This window comes from Toxotes jaculatrix, chromosome 3, assembly GCF_017976425.1.
Source record: "Toxotes jaculatrix isolate fToxJac2 chromosome 3, fToxJac2.pri, whole genome shotgun sequence".
In the NCBI taxonomy this organism is placed as follows: Eukaryota; Metazoa; Chordata; class Actinopteri; family Toxotidae; genus Toxotes; species Toxotes jaculatrix.
The window spans coordinates 26979857-26996786 of NC_054396.1; the positions used below are offsets into that span (position 1 = coordinate 26979857).

The following is a 16930-nucleotide window of genomic DNA, read 5'->3' on the forward strand; positions in this document are numbered from 1 at the left end:
TGTTAATAGCAGCGATCTGCCATTTCCACACTGGGTTCCACTGTAGCCTTCACATGCACATGATCCCCTGTAATTTTAACAACCATGTAAACAACCATAAAAATGACATTTCTATACAACTCACCTGCAACAGGAAATACATTTTTAAGGAAACATACCTGCTGACTGGCCGATGTTCTGAGTTAAGGTGCTGCATTTAGCCAAGCCTCTGATGAATGAGGCGAATGAGGTGAAGCATGAATGAAGCAGCTGATACAAGTGTGAGTTTAATGTTCCCACCTGAACGAATGAATATTCTCAGTTACCTGAAACAAAACAAAACAAAAAAACACGTGTTTTATATGTTAGTGCTTTCTTTTTATTTGTGCATTTCCAGATATAATTACACAGCAGTTTTACAAAAGCAGTTTTACTGTTGTTATTGTTTTGTAAAACAATTAGCCTCAGCTGCCTTTAAATAACGTTTTATTAAAATTGCAGTTAAATAAAATATTCTCCAAAGCAGCTCTCTGTGTTATGATCAGAATACAAAATGTGGCTCAATCAAATGAAAGAAAACAGGAAATCACAGACAAACACAAGCATTCAGGTTGTTTTTCAGCTCTTATTTTATTGACTTTTCCAGTTCAAATCATGTGTTCGCTGGCAAACAGAGAAGATAAAATCAACACAGTGAATTGGATATATGATATATTCAACTGTAAACTGCACAGATTCAATAAAAATGAGAAAGCTGGAAAAAAAAACAGTGATGTGCATTTAGAGCTAAATCTGTTTTAAGGGCAATAAACAAACACCTGATCACTGATGGAGCCAAGTTCCTTCTTTCTTAAAAGTAACTAAATCGTACAATATTATGAACATACATATTAAACTGCGGGTCTATGGATGTTTATTTTCCACAGTACATGCATTTAAGTACCAGTACATGAGTTTAATTGGCGCCTGATTCCTGCAACGAAAATACACTGCAAACCATGAACTGTATTAAAAAGTGTTTCCGGAAAACGAAATGTGAAAATGAGAAGTGACTAGCTTGTGCTTTTTTTTAAAAAGGCGAAAGGGTCAGTGAGAAGGAAGGGAAGGCATTATTTTGCCTGTAGTTTCAGCTTTGGAGTGTTGCTGTAAAACTGTTTTGTAAAAGTGAGGAAGAAGGTTAAGACATCTGGGTCAGTGAGGGCGCAGCAGGAAGCCAGAGAAGATGCTGTAACCGCTCTGCTTTCCTCTCATCCCTCTGTAGTCTTTAGTTTCCAGCCAAACCTGCTGATCCCTTGACAAGTAGACCGCCAGGCCACCCGAGGTCACCTGGAATCAGTAGCAGTTGAAATTTAATCATGGCATGCAGTTTAAGAGAGAAAATGTTAATTGACCTTGAGTATTGATCATTTGGTGGCAGGATAATGTGATAAAATGAATGTGAGTATTGTACCTGTCTCCTCCCACGCCGGTGATCACAGAACGTTGTCAGCAACGCTCCATCCAGCTTCAGCAGCACGCAGAGTCGGTCCTCTAAAGAGGCGTGGAACACAAAGTAGTACGTTCCTGGGACCCGACTCCTACAGTACACAAAATGTATTCATTAAAGAGGATTTGTTTTGCTGCTAACTTGGCGTGTGGCCTGAGTTGTTGTTTTTTTTTTGGTCACAGCGGCATAGCTCGATGGGTGGTGATGTCAGTTAGTTGGTCGGTCCAGACTGAAATATCTCAGGAACTGTGACATGGATTTCCAGTAAATTTTGTACAAACATTCATGGTCCCAGGAGGACGAATCCTGCTGACTTTGGTGAGTCTCTGATTTTTGGTACCACCATCCAGCACATATCCCACTGATGTTTGTGGATATGGACTCTAACCTAATAACTTGGATGGTCTGTTGAGTTTTCTTCCTTTGGTTCATGATCAAATACCTGCAAATACTAATGAAATTTCTTGTGTTTTCAGTGCTAATTAGCAAATGTTAGCATGGTAACACGCAACACTTATATAAACATTATACCTACATCAAATGTCCAGACTCACAGAACTGCCAGAGTGGCTCTACACTCTCAGTCCAATCCAATAATCATTTGGTTTGATGAAACAAACTTGTCATAAAAACTCTTGTCATCACTTTCTGTGTGTGACACAACTAGAAAACAGGTGTGTTCTCACCTGAAGCGTCCTGTTGTAGTGTTGTAGTCATTGTTGATGTTGGTGATCTCTGTGATGAACCGAATGACGCTGCCTTTGTCTGGGTAGTCGTTGGTTCCTCTGGCCACGCTGAATGCCGCTTTCTCCTGCACTCCAACAATCCTGCAGCCACAGAGACAAAACCAAAGTGAATATTAAAGGAATTAAAACTAGATTTTGGCACGTGTCCATTGAGATCAGGAAAACAATGCAAGAACACCTGTGTCTTGCTCAGCGGATGGCAGGTTTACATACCCGTGTTCTCCTGGTTCTCCTGGAGGTCCGGGAGGCCCTGGCATCCCTGGTGGCCCTGGATCCCCGCTCTGACCTCGTTTACCAGGGAATCCCATCAGCCCTGGCTCCCCCTTCTCTCCCTTCTGTGGGGCGCGGCTGCCTTTCCAGTCTGCTCCTGGAAACATCAACAACAGGCTGGTTAGTGTAGGTAATAACCAGCCACACTGACCTGCTGTGGCTGACAGTTTAAAGGAAAAGTTCAACATTTTTGGAAATATGAGTTTTTACTTCCTGTCTGAGTTAGATGAGCAGATCAGGTCTGTGCATAAAATATGGAGCTGGAATCAGGACATGGTTAACTATGCTTAGCACGAAGAAGCTTTGGGAAACAGCAAACATGGCCTTGTCAGACGTTCAGCGATACACATAACAATAAAAATTTACTTGTTGTATCTCTGCTGCTGTGAGTCAGGAACAATATGTTGACCTGCAGATGTTTTCGCATGTTGCCATGAAGCTGAACCGTTTTCTTTGCAGTTAAACATGAAAAAAATTACTTTGGCATCCATTAAAGAATTTCAGCAGGGTGAAGCTTTGACTTGCATGTGAATGATTTCATTCAGTGAAATGTTTCTGTGAGTGAGGGTAAGATGAAAATTTAAACTAAATCTCCAAAAGTTTTATTTTTGCCTTCTAGGCCACCATGTTTTTTCCTTTCTGTGTTTTATCTCGTTAGTGCACAGACTTGAGATGGCTCAGTATGGCAGATCCTAAACCAGTTCCGTGTATGTACCTGGGTCGCCTTTCTGTCCTTTCTCCCCGTCACGACCGTCTCTGCCGGGCATCCCAGGCATCCCTGAGGATGGAAAACAAAGGTAAACAAACACAAACCAACCAAACAAAAATACACACACAGCAACTGATGTAACCCAGCACACATGAACACCTGGTATACCTGGTATCCCGGGGATCCCTGTTGCTGGGCAGGTCTCCCTGGCGACCAGCATTGGTACGGTCAATGAGACCAGGGCTCCGATCACAAGAAAAAAATGATGCAGCATGATGGAGAACCTGAGGGGCGGAGAGGCGATGAGGGGAGATACGAGATGAAGACAGGTGATTATACGAGTGAAGGGGGAGGAGAGGAAGGAAAGCAGGAGGAAAGGAGAGAGTGAAGGAGGTGATAAAACAGGAGGAAAGAGGAGAAGAGGAAAAGAGAGAGAAAGGAAAGATGAGATTAGATGAGAGGAGAGGAGGGAGGAGAAGAGGAGATAAAGTGTGAGGAGGAAGATGGAGGAAGCGGAGAAGAAGAGGAGACAAATAGGAGAGAGGAGGTGGAGGAGAGAAGCAAATGCAAAACAGCTGCTGGTTCAAATCTACCACAGTGCTTCTGGGCAACTGAATCACCTCAATTAATCTAGGCATTCTTCAGTATAACAAACAAAACGTGAGGCCAGATCACACAGCTCAAATGTCAAAGTCCTCTTTTGATATATATAAAAAACATAATCGTTATGATAAAGTAGAAACAGAAGATCATCTTGTTCAATAAAACAGATTCTTTCACACATGCATTTGGTAAACTGTTATAAACTCACAGACCAGACAGCAAAAACAAATGTTAAAAAAAGGTACAAAACTCACCTGAGAGAACAGACAGAAAAATTCAACTCACTGCAGCGAGTTCAAAACGAACTGAAGTGAAGCTCTGAGTCCTGCAGCAGCCGGAGGAGGAACACAAAACCAAAGATTCAGCAGCTTTTACACCCGAAAGTATTTTCTGAGCCTGTTCTGCGTGGTTCTGCAATTCTGGGAGGTTACTGAGAGATGGAAGGAGAGAGAGAGAGAGAGAGAGAGAGAGAGAGAGAGAGAGAGAGAGAGAGAGAGAGAGAGAGAGAGTAAAGCACCAAATCCTGGAGCATTTCCTGCTGTCATTGATTTGGGTTCAAAGACTCATAAACTGAGACACAAAACAAGACTAACAAAACTAAGCTCCCCACATTCATTCACATTTGTGATAGTTGAGCATGTGATTCCAAAATGGCATCTACCTGCTGCTGTTGACTCTGCTGCTGCTGTAACAACAGATAGATGCCATTTTGGTAAAACTGATTTCAGGTTTTCCTCCAGGTTTTGAAATCTACCTGCAGCTCCCGTTTTGTTTATAGTTCCTGTTTTATTTTGAAATCATGGCCCTTGTATATCTTGTCTTGTTCTACTTCCTGTCTTTGTCTTGTTTCCCGCCTTTGTGATGTGTCTGCCCCGCCCTCATTGGTTTCACCTGTTGCCCATTGCTTTGTGTATTTAAGTCTTGTGGTTTCCCTGTTCTTGTTGGTTCGTCTGTGTCCATGTCTGTGTCCATGTCTGTGTCCATGTCTGTGTCCATGTCTGTGTCCATGTCTGTGTCCATGCTCGAGTCTGCACCACGTCAAGTCCCTGTGTTTATTCATGTTCCTGTGTCTTGCGTTTTCCCCCTCATGGACTTACATCGGTTTCCTGTTTTCATGCAAGAACTTTTGTATTTTCATTTTGTTTTGTTCCTGAATATTTTTCCCTCTTGTGGATGATTTTTGGTTAATTAAAAGACTTTTAGTTTTCCCATTCTGCCTGTCTTGAGGGTTTTTGCGTTTGGGTCCAAGTCCTCGCTCCCCCCCCAATCGTGACACCCAGGAAAACACTTACTGTCCGTTCATTAAATGAAATGTCTTTGAAGGCAAAGATGACATCTCACCAACTTCCTGGATAGGAAACTGAGTTGAAACTTTGTCACTGACCAGTGGATGGAATCTGTTTTCATCCAGACGGTTAGAAAAAGCCTTCTGAAAATATTGTCACAACAAAAGTTAATTATCTTTCAGAGAAACCAATGGTTACCTCAGTGTGTGCTGATATATGAGAGAGGTTCTAAGCTGGAAGCAGACTGTTGAAGAAAATATCACTGCATGTTGTAGTATTAAGATTTCTCATTATCAGAACAAAGGGACCCAAACCAGCAGAAATAGTCAGAGACTAAAGAATCAAAAACAACCATGAACTGATTTATGAACAATAGTATCCATAATACAGTTTTTCATGGGATTTATTGACAAAAACAAAAAAGTAGAATCTCATCAGCTGCATCCTGTAAGTCCTAATGAACATGTTGAATGCATTTTCTGTCAAAGAAAAAACATTTGCAAACCAAGCTATTGCCCCCTGTGATTGGCAGAAATGTTCCCCCTGTGCAGAGACACAAACAGTCTCTTCTCTGAGCGCTCAGGACCTTTACTCTGAGCCACCTGAGACTCTGACTCACGACAGGGTGTGTTCTTCAGAGAAGCAGGTTTCAGCAATTTGACCAAAATAAAATAAGAGCGGCCTTCAAACCACACGCACGCACACGCGCAAGGAAGAGGTCAACTGAGGAAGTCACAAAGTGACAAAAGTTTACCAGAAAGAAGAAATGCATAAAACCAAAAATGTTTCACTTCTGCAACCTTCAGGGTGGTCACACAAAACTTTTATATGTGATGAGGAAAAAACAAATATGAATCAAATGAAACAGATTTCATGATCCTCCGTTTTGACTATGAGTGGAACAGTAAATAAGTGCATTTCCCAAACTCCAGACTGTTGCTTTTCCATCTCCCCTTAATGCTGTGAGGTCAAACAGGTCTGCTTTACTGTGTTTGCACATGCTGATGAAGATGTCTTGGTCTATTTATCAAAGGTACTTAGAGACGTCTCTGTTTGTGTCTGCGTAGGCGGAAAAATCACCAAGGAGATTATGTTTTTTGTGAAAAACAAAACCTTTTTCTTTTTTTTAGAAAGGATTCTTTAAGTGACAGGACTTTTTTTTTTTTTTACATTTCTCAGTTTTTGTTTGATTTTAACTCAGTGTGCGTATTTTGATGTAGATCTTATGGAAGCTCATTTCAACCAGTAAAAGGAAAAATAAAGACAAAAAAATGCTCTTGGTAAGTTTGGTAAAATTTTGATTGTTTAAATGTCATAGTTACACATCATCTTATTATTTTGATTTATAACCTTATATAAGCCTTAAAGGCTTTTTTTAATGACTAACTTTTCATCTCCCTTTTTTTCACGGCAAGTTCTGGTTTACAGATACTTATTAAAACATTTTAGACACGATAAAAGATGAGCAAAATTTGGTTTTGATTTGATACCAAGCCCACGATCAACGACATCAATACCTATGATGATACTTTTAATTGTTAAAAGCAGCTAATGTACTGCCACTTACGTGAGACAAATGTGTCAAGATTTATGACATGAACACGTCATTACTTCTGAACTACAACAAACTAAAGGCCCCTTCTCTAATTCTTACCTCTCGAACCACACCCATCATTTTATGTCAGCCACACACACCTGTAAAGTTTCGTGACTGAATCCTGAACCATTGTGATGCTGCTGTGTTGATAAAATCTGTCCACTGACACACATGTACACACACACAGACACAAACAAGGTGAAAGCAGTACCAGCCACGCTGTCGCAGATGATAATCCTGAGATCATCGCTGCAGCTTTTACAAACCAGTGTTTCATTGTCTGATCAACCTTTAAACACCTGAATCTCTTTCTCCAACTGGACGGATGTGAACACTCACTGTGTCCCCGAATGTCCTCCCCACTCAACCTGAACTGTGACGACATAAAACAACAAAATCTCAAAGTCTGTGTGGAATAAATTAAATGTATTGTTTCTTTAATCTCACCAAACATAATCACACTCAATAATAACCTTTAATTTTGTTTTAGTGGCAGTCACAGAAAAAGTCAGCCTTCAAAGATGGATTTACACGCATCAATACAAAGGAAACAAGTCAGGTGAAGTCAGGGTTCACATGCAAATAAAACAAGAGTAAAAGGTTCACAGATATCACCCTGTGGGGACACTGTGTTATGGTCAACTGTCCTTCTAACGACAGCTTTGAGAAATGTGATCTGAAATCAAAGATTTTTAGCTGCTAAATTCAAAAAGTGATGCCGTCCCAGGTTTTCCACACTGACTCCAGCTGTTGTGAGTTTACACCTGAACCTTATTCTGCATTTGAGAAGAGCAGGAAGCCGTTGAAGATGATCTGTTTTTCTCGTGTGTCTCGTGCATCGTTACTGGTCTGCTCGTCCCTAAAGGACTCGAGCCAAACCCTCTGTCCGGCCGTCAGCTGTATAACCGCCCCGCCAGACAGCACCTGAAACACAACACAGCCAGTCACACCAAGGCTTCATGACAAAACTCAGCTGTCAGTTTTAAAGGAAACCACAATTTATTCTGTCCTGTAAACCATCTGTGGTCCCAAAGCAGCCTCAAGAATAATGACAGCAAAGTCTGAGGGTTTGTTCAGACTGTTTTTAACGTGTACAGTATCCACTCTGCAGTGTGTGTGTAAATAAATTAGACTGCATATCCAAAATATTTATTGCATCACGATCGTGGATTTTATCAGTTTCTATCACGTGAGTGGCTTTTTCCACTTGAGTGAAAACATAAGTCACTTTGTGCTGAAATGACTGAAATGTTTCTGTCGTTCCTCCTGGGACGAGAGCCTCAAACTTAAAGGTTAACTACAGTTCAGAAACTGGGCAATTCATCAAAGTTCCTGACTTTTCTTAAGACAAACTCACCTGATCATTGTTCCTGCTGTAATCACAGAAACCCAGCTTCTTGGTCAGAGCCTCACTGGCTATACGCAGACACATGCTGACCTAAAAAAACACACAACACACAGCACAGCTGTAATGCAGTGTGGTAAAGGAGCCGTAGGTGGAGGTTACGTTTCTCAGACAGATGGTCTGTATGTATTTATTCTCATTTTATTCTCATTCTACAGTGTGTTACCTTGGCAACAGAGTGGAAGGTGAAGTAATAAACACCAGGTACTCTGCAGGTGAAGTAACCTGTGGCTGCGTTAAAGTCTCCAGGTTTGTTGACCACAGTAGTCTGGTAGGTTACTGTCTGATGAACACACACACACACACACACACACACACACACACACACACACACACAAAAGTAAGTACTCGAAAAGTAAAAGAAAACAGGTAAAAGACTCTGTTGCTGTATATTCCTGTATATCCTGTTAGCTCATACTAGTGTCGCAAAACCTGACCAGACAAAAAGAAAATTGTCTGCCATTAAATCACAAACTTTTAGAAATAAGACAGCTGAGGGACAGAAAGATGTGACGGACGACAGACTGAACCTGTTCGAGGCGAGGATAACTGGTGTCAGTCCTGATCACAGAGAAGGCTGAATGGGCCTGCTTGGCTGAGTGTTGCCCTATAAGCAGAAAGGACAGACACACACACACACACACACACACACACCCACATACACACACACACATACAAACACAAACAGGAATAACTATCTTAATGACGTAAACATATAAATAAGAGTAATGGTGTCTTTTATTGCCTGTTTATCATCTGTTTTTATTGTCAGGTATTTTGTATTGTATTGAGTTTAGCGTGTTATAAACTGTATGTTATTACATTTATATACTGCTTATGATTATATGTGCCGTAGGCTGCAGGGTCAGGTGTTGTGTCATTACCGTGGCCGATGTTCCTCCCGTCAGGGCCGGGCTGACCAGGCCGTCCAGCGCGACCCGCTGGTCCCAGAAGTCCCTGGTAGCCCTTAGGACCCATGACCCCTTGCAAGCCTCGACTCCCCATCTCACCCTTGAGCATCCGTAGGACTTCCGGATCCACCGGACCGTCGGCCTTCACAGCTGGAGAAAAACGGGACAAATGATCGCAGGGACCAAAGAGTCTCATTTCCACTGAGGGAGGGGAGAACCTGCCCCGACCGTTCCAAAGTTCTTATTTATTTATGTATTTATGTTTGCTTATTTGTTTTTACCTGGCTCTCCTTTGTCTCCTTTCACTCCAGGCCATCCATCTCTGCCCTCAGACCCTGACACTCCTGGCTGCCCGTCTGTTCCTCTACAGCTCACATCACATCGGCCGGTCGTCAGGAGCAAGGCCACGCCCACCAGAACCGCCAAACCATAATAAGCTCCCATGGTCCAGAACAGTGGAGTCGACCTTAGATGGTATTTAGAAGAAGAGAAGAAGAAGATAATGGATAGAAGTCAAAACACGAGAAAGAGATTCAGATTCCACTGTTCGAAGCCTCAGTGTATTTAAATGTGACTGCACTAATGCACCTTAATTTAATTTCTGACAGTGTGAAGAAGGTTTTGAAAAATCATTTATACGTTCATCTTGAGAGTTAATGTTGCCTGAATAGTTAAAATACAAGAAATGTAAATTAAAACATTGTAGAAACTTTCTTCCTTGGTGTTGAGCTGGGCTAGCTGAGGGGACTTAAATCCTGGCTATGCCCCTGATAAATCTTTTAATCTATATGTAAATGTAAACATTTAAGAACTTCTAAGAAACAGTAAAAGATAAAGCTCCAGATTACAGTTTTATAGTGTTACATAATTTATCAATAAATGTCAATAGGAACAGATTATCACCCTGCCTGCAGCAAGACTCAGGTCTCTGCAAGTTGTGTTTCATGGAAATGAACTGAAATGAATGGTTGTCTGAAAGGAAGAAAATCTACATGAAAACTGGTGAAATTATTTCAGAAAAACAATTTAAAATATGTTAAGTATGTTAATGTATGTCAGCAATAAGATAGGAAAAAAATAGTTGTAATCTAACTAAATCAGAGACACATGTAGGATTCTTGATGGGCAATAATTTCAATTCAGAATTAAAATAATTCTTTTGTTCTTTCAGACAGACAAACATTCATTTCAGCTAACTGAACCTTGCTGCAGAAAGATAACCCATCACTGTGAACCTTTGAATTATGCCATTTTTGATTTAAGTAATGTTGTTTTGATGCTGGATAAAACAAAAACTGAAGAACAAAAAAAATCATCTTTTTTTCTGTCAGTATTTCAACTTGGGAAACATTATTTTACTCACCTGCCGAGTTTTCTGTCTCACCGGTGGAGATCTGGAGCTGCAATGAAAGATCAGATCAAAACTTCTCGTTAGGCTGAAAAAAAAAACCCCTCATTGACTTATTCACACACACACACACACACACACACACACACACACACACACACACACACACACACACACACACACACACACACACACACAGTATAAAATCAGTGAGGAAATGAAACTCATGATCCGACAGAAAGACTGATCTTTCACAGTTGCAAGTTTAAGATCCAGGACCAGTTTCATAAAGGTATGTTAGACTGGCCTGTTGTAGAGACAATGATGAGAAGGAAAAAACGTTTTTAGAGACATCAGTTAAGATGTTTTCAGTTATGTTATGGATATAACTATGAATAATTAAGGAATCTATTAATTTTTGGCCAGACATCTTGCTGAACCTTCCCTGTAAAAAGTCCTTGTAGTTCTGCCATTTTCTGCAGGGCTGAAGGAGTGTGGAGTGATTTGTAAAAATTATTCTCTAGCTGTGTCCATATTTTTCATCACTCCCTGTATTAGACATTAGTAGTTTACTCCATAGTGAGGAGTGAATTTGAGACCTTTGTTTTACATCATCCCTGACAGCATGGCATTGTGGGATTGTGAGCAGAAAGCATCATCCCACTGTGGACATTCTGAGGACACTGTGTAGTGGATAAATGTACATACTCAGCATCAGTGGAAACAGAGAAACACAGAACACTGGGACAACACAGTGCGATATATTCAGATCCTTTGCTTCAGTAAAACAACACCACAGTGGGATAATGATCCAGTATGAGTAACAGACTGTTCAAAATTTAAAAGCAAAAATTTAGCATGAGCAAGCAATAAAATTCACAAGTGTCCAATGGGAAATTGATGGTGAAGAGAAGAGTTTAGTTTCCTCTCATTGTCTCAAATTTACAATCTGCATTAATTTGGATGATGAAGGAAAAGAGGCAAATAATTCAAGAAATTAGTGATGACAGAAAGCGATTATTAAATCCAATAAATAGAAAATAAAACAAAATCATTAACAACTACTGACAGTAATGACAAAGTAATTTACAAAAGTACTGTGAGCATGAGGTTTCTACACTGAAAGGGTTTTCAGCTTGTTTAAGCAAATCAGAGAGTTTGGGTGCCATCGAGTGGTCATACGATGCAGTGACAGCAGGTTGACACTACAATATGTATTGTATATAAATTTGTTAAGTGTAAATATGTTAAAGGTGGTGGTGGTGGTGGGGGGTCTATAAAGAAAACATTTATAAGAAGTTACTGCAGATACCCAGGATATGAAAACCTGTCTCAGAGAACGACTGAAGACAAATACACGGAAAAAGTTCAGACACGTGACAAACTCACTAAGCTTTTAAGCTGCTTTTAGCTTATGACACATTTATTGCATGGTTGTTTAGTCTCAGTGTTACAAGCAGCAACAGCAAGCAGCAGTTTCCAGGAAACAAACCCTGACAAACCCACTGTACAGTACCTGACCAACACCAAACAGCAGAGAGAAAAAGTTAACAGCTAGCTGGTAAAAGAAGTGGACCATCTGGCTGCTAAAGAGCCAGATATTTTTCTAAGCAGTTGAGACTGTTGCAAACTTAGATTAAAGTCCAAGGAAATGCAGCTTTAAGAGCTATTTTATCAGAAATGTTTGTGTGTGTTTGTTCTTGCATCTCAGACACAATGTCGTATCTAAATGAGGCAACAGTGTCTCAAATATGAGACAACACCTATTCTCTGGTTACAGAGATCTTGCCTTGTAGTATCTTCAGTGGCAGTTCATTCAAAGTGCCTATGCATGGAAACACCTTCTCACTGAAAGTGTGTGTGAAGGTGTGTATGTGTGTGATCGTATCCGGATCAAAGAAAGACAGTTTTCCTCTGTCACAGTCCAGATGAACTCTGATCCTCTGGAGCTTCTTCCTCACTCGGAGAACAGCAGGTGGATCTCCCAACATCCGTGCGCTGTATTTACCGTTGTAAAACTCTATCTGCCAGAACCCAGATTTTATTCGTCCCTTTTTCTGGACAGACTCTGCAGCCACACCAACAAACCAGGCCGTGTTGTCTCGAACTTCAACGTCCCAGCTGTGAATCCCGGAGTACAAGCTCTCCCAGCCCCAGATAGAGCGGTGATAGTCAATCCTCTCTGGGTTTTCAGGAAGCTTCTGTCTCTCTCCATGTCTCACGCTGGTCAGATCTTCAGACAAGATAAATTCTGGATGAGCAGTGTTTGGATCCAGAATCACAGGAGTGTAGGAGACCATCTCCTTCATCTTGTTCCAGATGTTGAAGGTCAGGTTGCCCAGGTGTTTGGCCACATCTATCAGAGCTCCTGAGACCAGCTCTGGATCATCCGGCAGGGGACACTGCTGGACTCTTTTGACTGCAGCCTTGTAGTTCTGCAGGAATGAGACGTCTTCAGCTCTCAGATCCTTTTGTGTGGCTCTGATTGTGTTTGACAGAGCTGCTATCTCTCTGCTCAGAGCCTCAATCTTGTCCTTCATCATCTGACTCTTCTGCTCCTCTTCCTCCCTCAGAGCAGTGATCCTGGCCTCCTCTTCCTGTTGTAGAAGCTGGTGAAGCTTCTTAAACTGCTCCTTAATCTCCCTCTCTGTGTGTTGGGCCTGGACCTTAATGTGTTCTGCTGTTTGATCAAAGTTTCCTTTAACTCGTTCAAAGAGCTTCAGTTTCCCTTGTAAAGGCTCCAGAGATTTCTGGAGCTCCTTTTTGTGATCCTGTGCAAATTCATGTATGGGCCTGAATCTGTGGTTGCTGTGTGTTTTTGAATCTCTGCAGACGAGACACACCGGCTGCTGATGGTCCAGACAGAAGAGTTTCAGTTTCTCAGAGTGCAGACTGCAGAGAGACTCAGACCCTGCTGAAGCTGTCTGATCCCTCTCCAGTATAAAGGCCTCACACAGGTTCTTTAAAGCCAAGTTACGAGGTGGTTCACTCCTTGATGATCTCCTCTTACAGCACGGACACTCCTGTATAGCTTTCCCTTGCCACCACGTCTGCAGGCAGTCTTTGCAGAAGCTGTGGCTACACGACAGGACAACAGGATCTTTAAAAATGTCCTGGCAGACTGGACAGGAGAGATCCTCCTCAGATCGGAAAGCCATTTTCTCTCTGATTGTGACAGGCAGAGCCCAAAACAGGAAGTCAGTCAATCGTGATTCCTCTCCCTCCTCTAGAAAGTTCCCTGAAAGTTACAACCACTCTGAGCCATTTCCTTTCTTCTTTAAATTCACGGTCTGTGTGCAGTCAGCGGCAGGTTAAAGTTGTTAAGAGTTGTGGTACTCCCTGCATTTCCTGCTGTATCTTTGCTCCCTCAGGGGGAAGTTGTGGGTCTTGTCTGAATGGGATTGTTACTGTGTCGCTCAGTGTGTGTGTCTCTTCCTGGTGGAGGAACAGTCTATTTCCTGGTTTGTCTCAGGTGGGTTGGAGGTGGAGCTTTGGCTGGCAATCTGTGTCGAACGTTGAACCCTTATGTAACAAACAAGGCACGAGTTTCCTTGCATTCATTCTAATGTTGTTTATTCAGTTTATTTTTGTAGCCGCCTCAGTGCAATTTCCCATAAGCCCTCGATGTGTGTGGGCTAAACGTTACGGTCATGGTTAGACAGAAAAGGTGAGTCCATGAGCGAGCTAGGGGTCAACGTTTGTTCAGACACGTCTGTAATAACAACAGGACGGAGAGGACTGAACACGGTAGAAGTTTTAGGCAGCAGAGATTAGAACTAGAGTTGAAAAAGTGACTTTTTAAGAGAGTGTGAGTTGATGAATTTTTTTTTCTGTGCTCACAAATTAAAAGTTGTATAACTTCATTAAAATCACAACATTTTAATTTCTTATAGGAATGTTTTGCTTATTCATAAACACATATAAAAGAAATGCTGAATTAGAGGTTGCATTGTGTTATTGGTGTTAGTGGAGCAGAAGCTAGCCCAGACACAGAGTCATGACTCTGACTCTCTGTCCGGCCAATTTATCTACGATAGCTAGAATTCCGATCAAAACAGACTTCTGTAGTTGATGATAGAATACCCCAGAAAAAACAAAATACTTATTGTTTGTGAAGATTTAAAAAAAAAAAGAACAATAGTAAACAACAACAAGCTCCTTGGTACTCTAACTAGCAAAAACATTCAGCAAGATAATGGAACTTTAGCTACAAAGAGCACAGAGGGACATGTTTCATCAGTATGATCACATTGTTTTTTTTATGATACATCTGGGATATGAGACATGTTTTTGGCTTTATCTTCTGATATTCTCATGTTAAAATCTCTACAATAATTCTTTATTATATACTTGAGCCAGAAAGTGTTTAAAACAACCAAAACATGTCTGTGTCATATGAAAAGCAACTACTGCAACCTCAAGATGTAAACATTAAAATGAAATTAAGCCAATCACCCCATTTTATTGATCATACCGAGTCATAATTTGAAATATCTATAAAATACGAGCTCACAGTCAAGTCAGGTCAGATTTATTTTTATTGCCCAGTATAACATCAACACCAGCCCAAGCTCTCTAAAAAGACAAGGTAGTAAAACTCCCCCCCCCCCCAAAAAAAAAACCAAACAACTTGGAGAATACATATAAAGGGATGAAAAGCTGATTATGCTGCAGAAATGGTTTGAGAAGTTTCTATGTACATTTTCATGGTTTGACACTGATCTGTTCTAAATGCTACAGATCCAAACTGAATAAAGGAGCAAGCTTTTCAGAGCCACGTTACGAGCCCATAGGTGAGAATCAGATACTCACCTATGTAAACATGCATAGAAAGAAAACTAGATACTTGAAATAACTCGTAATTGTTCAGTGCTGCTGTTTAAGAGATGATTCTTGTCTTCACTGACTAAGCTGTTTGTGTGTTACAGAGACGTTCACTGGTAACACTTTCAGTTGGAATTCATTCCTGCTGCTAATGTATGGAAACAGCCTCTCAGTGAAAGTGTGTGTGAAGGTGTGTATGTGTGTGTCAGTGTCCAGATCAGAGAACGACAGTTTCCCTCTGTTCCAGTCCAGATGAACTCTGATCCGCTGGAGCTTCTTCTTCACTGAGAGAATAATGTGGGGATCTGATGGTGAGACCGCTGCATATTTACCATCAGATAACCCAATTCGCCACAATCCAGACTTTACGTCTCTCTTCCTTTGGACAGACTCCGCTGCCACCCCCAGGACCCAGCCTGTATTGTGTCCAACCTCAACATCCCAGGTGTGCGTTGATGAGGTAAAGGCTTCAGAGCCCAGGACAATGTGATAACAGTCGAACCTCTCTGGATTGTCGGGAAGCTTCTGTCTCTCTCCACGTCTCACACTGGTCAGATCTTCAGACAGGATGAGGTCTGGATGAGCAGTGTTTGGATCCAGAATCACAGGAGTGTAGGAGACCATCTCCTTCATCTTGTTCCAGATGTTGAAGGTCAGGTTGCCCAGATGTTTAGTCACATCTATCAGAGCTCCTGAGACCAGCTCTGGATCATTCGGCAGGGGACGCTGCTGGACTCTTTTGACTGCAGCCTTGTAGCTGTGCAGGAATGAGACGTCTTCAGCCCTCAGATCCTTTTCTGTGGCTCTGATTGTGTCTGACAGAGCTGCTATCTCTCTGCTCAGAGCCTCAATCTTCTCCCTCATCAATCTACTTTTTTGCTTCTCTTCCACCCTCAGAGCAGTGATCCTGGCCTCCTCTTCCTCTTGTAGAAACTGGTGAAGCTTCTTAAACTGCTCCTTAATCTCCCTCTCTGTGTCTCGGGTTTGGACCTTGATGTGTTTTGCTGTTTGATCACAGTTTCCTTTAATTTGCTTGAAGAGCGTCAGTTTTTCGTGTAAGGGCTTCAGAGATCTCTGGAGTTTCTCTCTGAGATCCTGTGCAGCTTCGTCAATGGGACTGAATACATGGTTGTTGTGTGTTTTTGAGTCTCGGCAGATGACACACACGGCCTCCTGATGGTCCAGGCAGAAGAGTTTCAGTTTCTCAGAGTGCAGACTGCAGAGAGACTCAGATCCTGCTGAAGCCATTTTCTTTCTGAACGAAGCTCAACACATCAGAATGCTGAACCAGGAAGACAGTCAGTTGTTTCTTTAAGCTGCTGTATCAGGTTACTACCTCAGTTACTTTCAGTTTGATTCCTCCTTTATTTCTCTGTCAGCAGCAGATTGAAGTGAAAGTGCCAATATTCAGGATTCCAGTTTCGCCCCTTGTCGTTCTCTTCCCTCACTTATGAAAGTGAATTTTACAATCTGTCTCACAATATGCGTATGAGCAGTGAGCAGTGAAGGAACCGAAGTTGATTTCCTGTTTTTCTGAATGATGTAAGGTGAGAGGTGGAGCTTGCTCAGACCATTGATGTGTTTCACTTTGTGGAGGATTTTGTGAAAAGCAAATGCTAATTGTGATGAATACAACCCGTCACGCTGCGTTGAGATTTCCTCATTATATCAACATACCTTTCTTGGGATTAGCGCTAAGAAAACACGACACGTTCAGTCTTGTCTATGTCCTTGTTTAAATGTAAAAATACACATGAAACCAATTT

General features: G+C 41.6%; 3 protein-coding genes across 3 annotated transcripts; all 3 read right to left on the reverse strand.

The window, feature by feature from the left end:
* Positions 1 to 590: 590 nt before the first annotated feature.
* LOC121179498 lies at positions 591 to 10423 on the reverse strand. The gene is made up of 14 exons (XM_041034387.1): positions 10356 to 10423; positions 9274 to 9458; positions 8966 to 9142; positions 8612 to 8688; positions 8248 to 8364; positions 8034 to 8114; positions 7451 to 7600; positions 4079 to 4161; positions 3359 to 3474; positions 3197 to 3259; positions 2425 to 2578; positions 2152 to 2292; positions 1430 to 1556; positions 591 to 1305 (listed from the first exon to the last, which is right to left on the reverse strand). Exons 2-14 carry the CDS (start codon positions 9434 to 9436, stop codon positions 1171 to 1173), a joined length of 1584 nt encoding a protein of 527 aa, XP_040890321.1. The 5' UTR covers positions 9437 to 9458; positions 10356 to 10423; the 3' UTR covers positions 591 to 1170.
* An 821-nt stretch (positions 10424 to 11244) lies between these two features.
* On the reverse strand, positions 11245 to 13760 carry LOC121178951 (nuclear factor 7, ovary-like). Its single transcript, XM_041033461.1, has one exon. It carries the CDS (start codon positions 13496 to 13498, stop codon positions 12104 to 12106), a length of 1395 nt encoding a protein of 464 aa, XP_040889395.1. The 5' UTR covers positions 13499 to 13760; the 3' UTR covers positions 11245 to 12103.
* Positions 13761 to 14870: 1110 nt separating this feature from the next.
* On the reverse strand, positions 14871 to 16686 carry LOC121179452 (E3 ubiquitin-protein ligase TRIM39-like). Its single transcript, XM_041034323.1, has one exon. It carries the CDS (start codon positions 16410 to 16412, stop codon positions 15240 to 15242), a length of 1173 nt encoding a protein of 390 aa, XP_040890257.1. The 5' UTR covers positions 16413 to 16686; the 3' UTR covers positions 14871 to 15239.
* Positions 16687 to 16930: the final 244 nt, after the last annotated feature.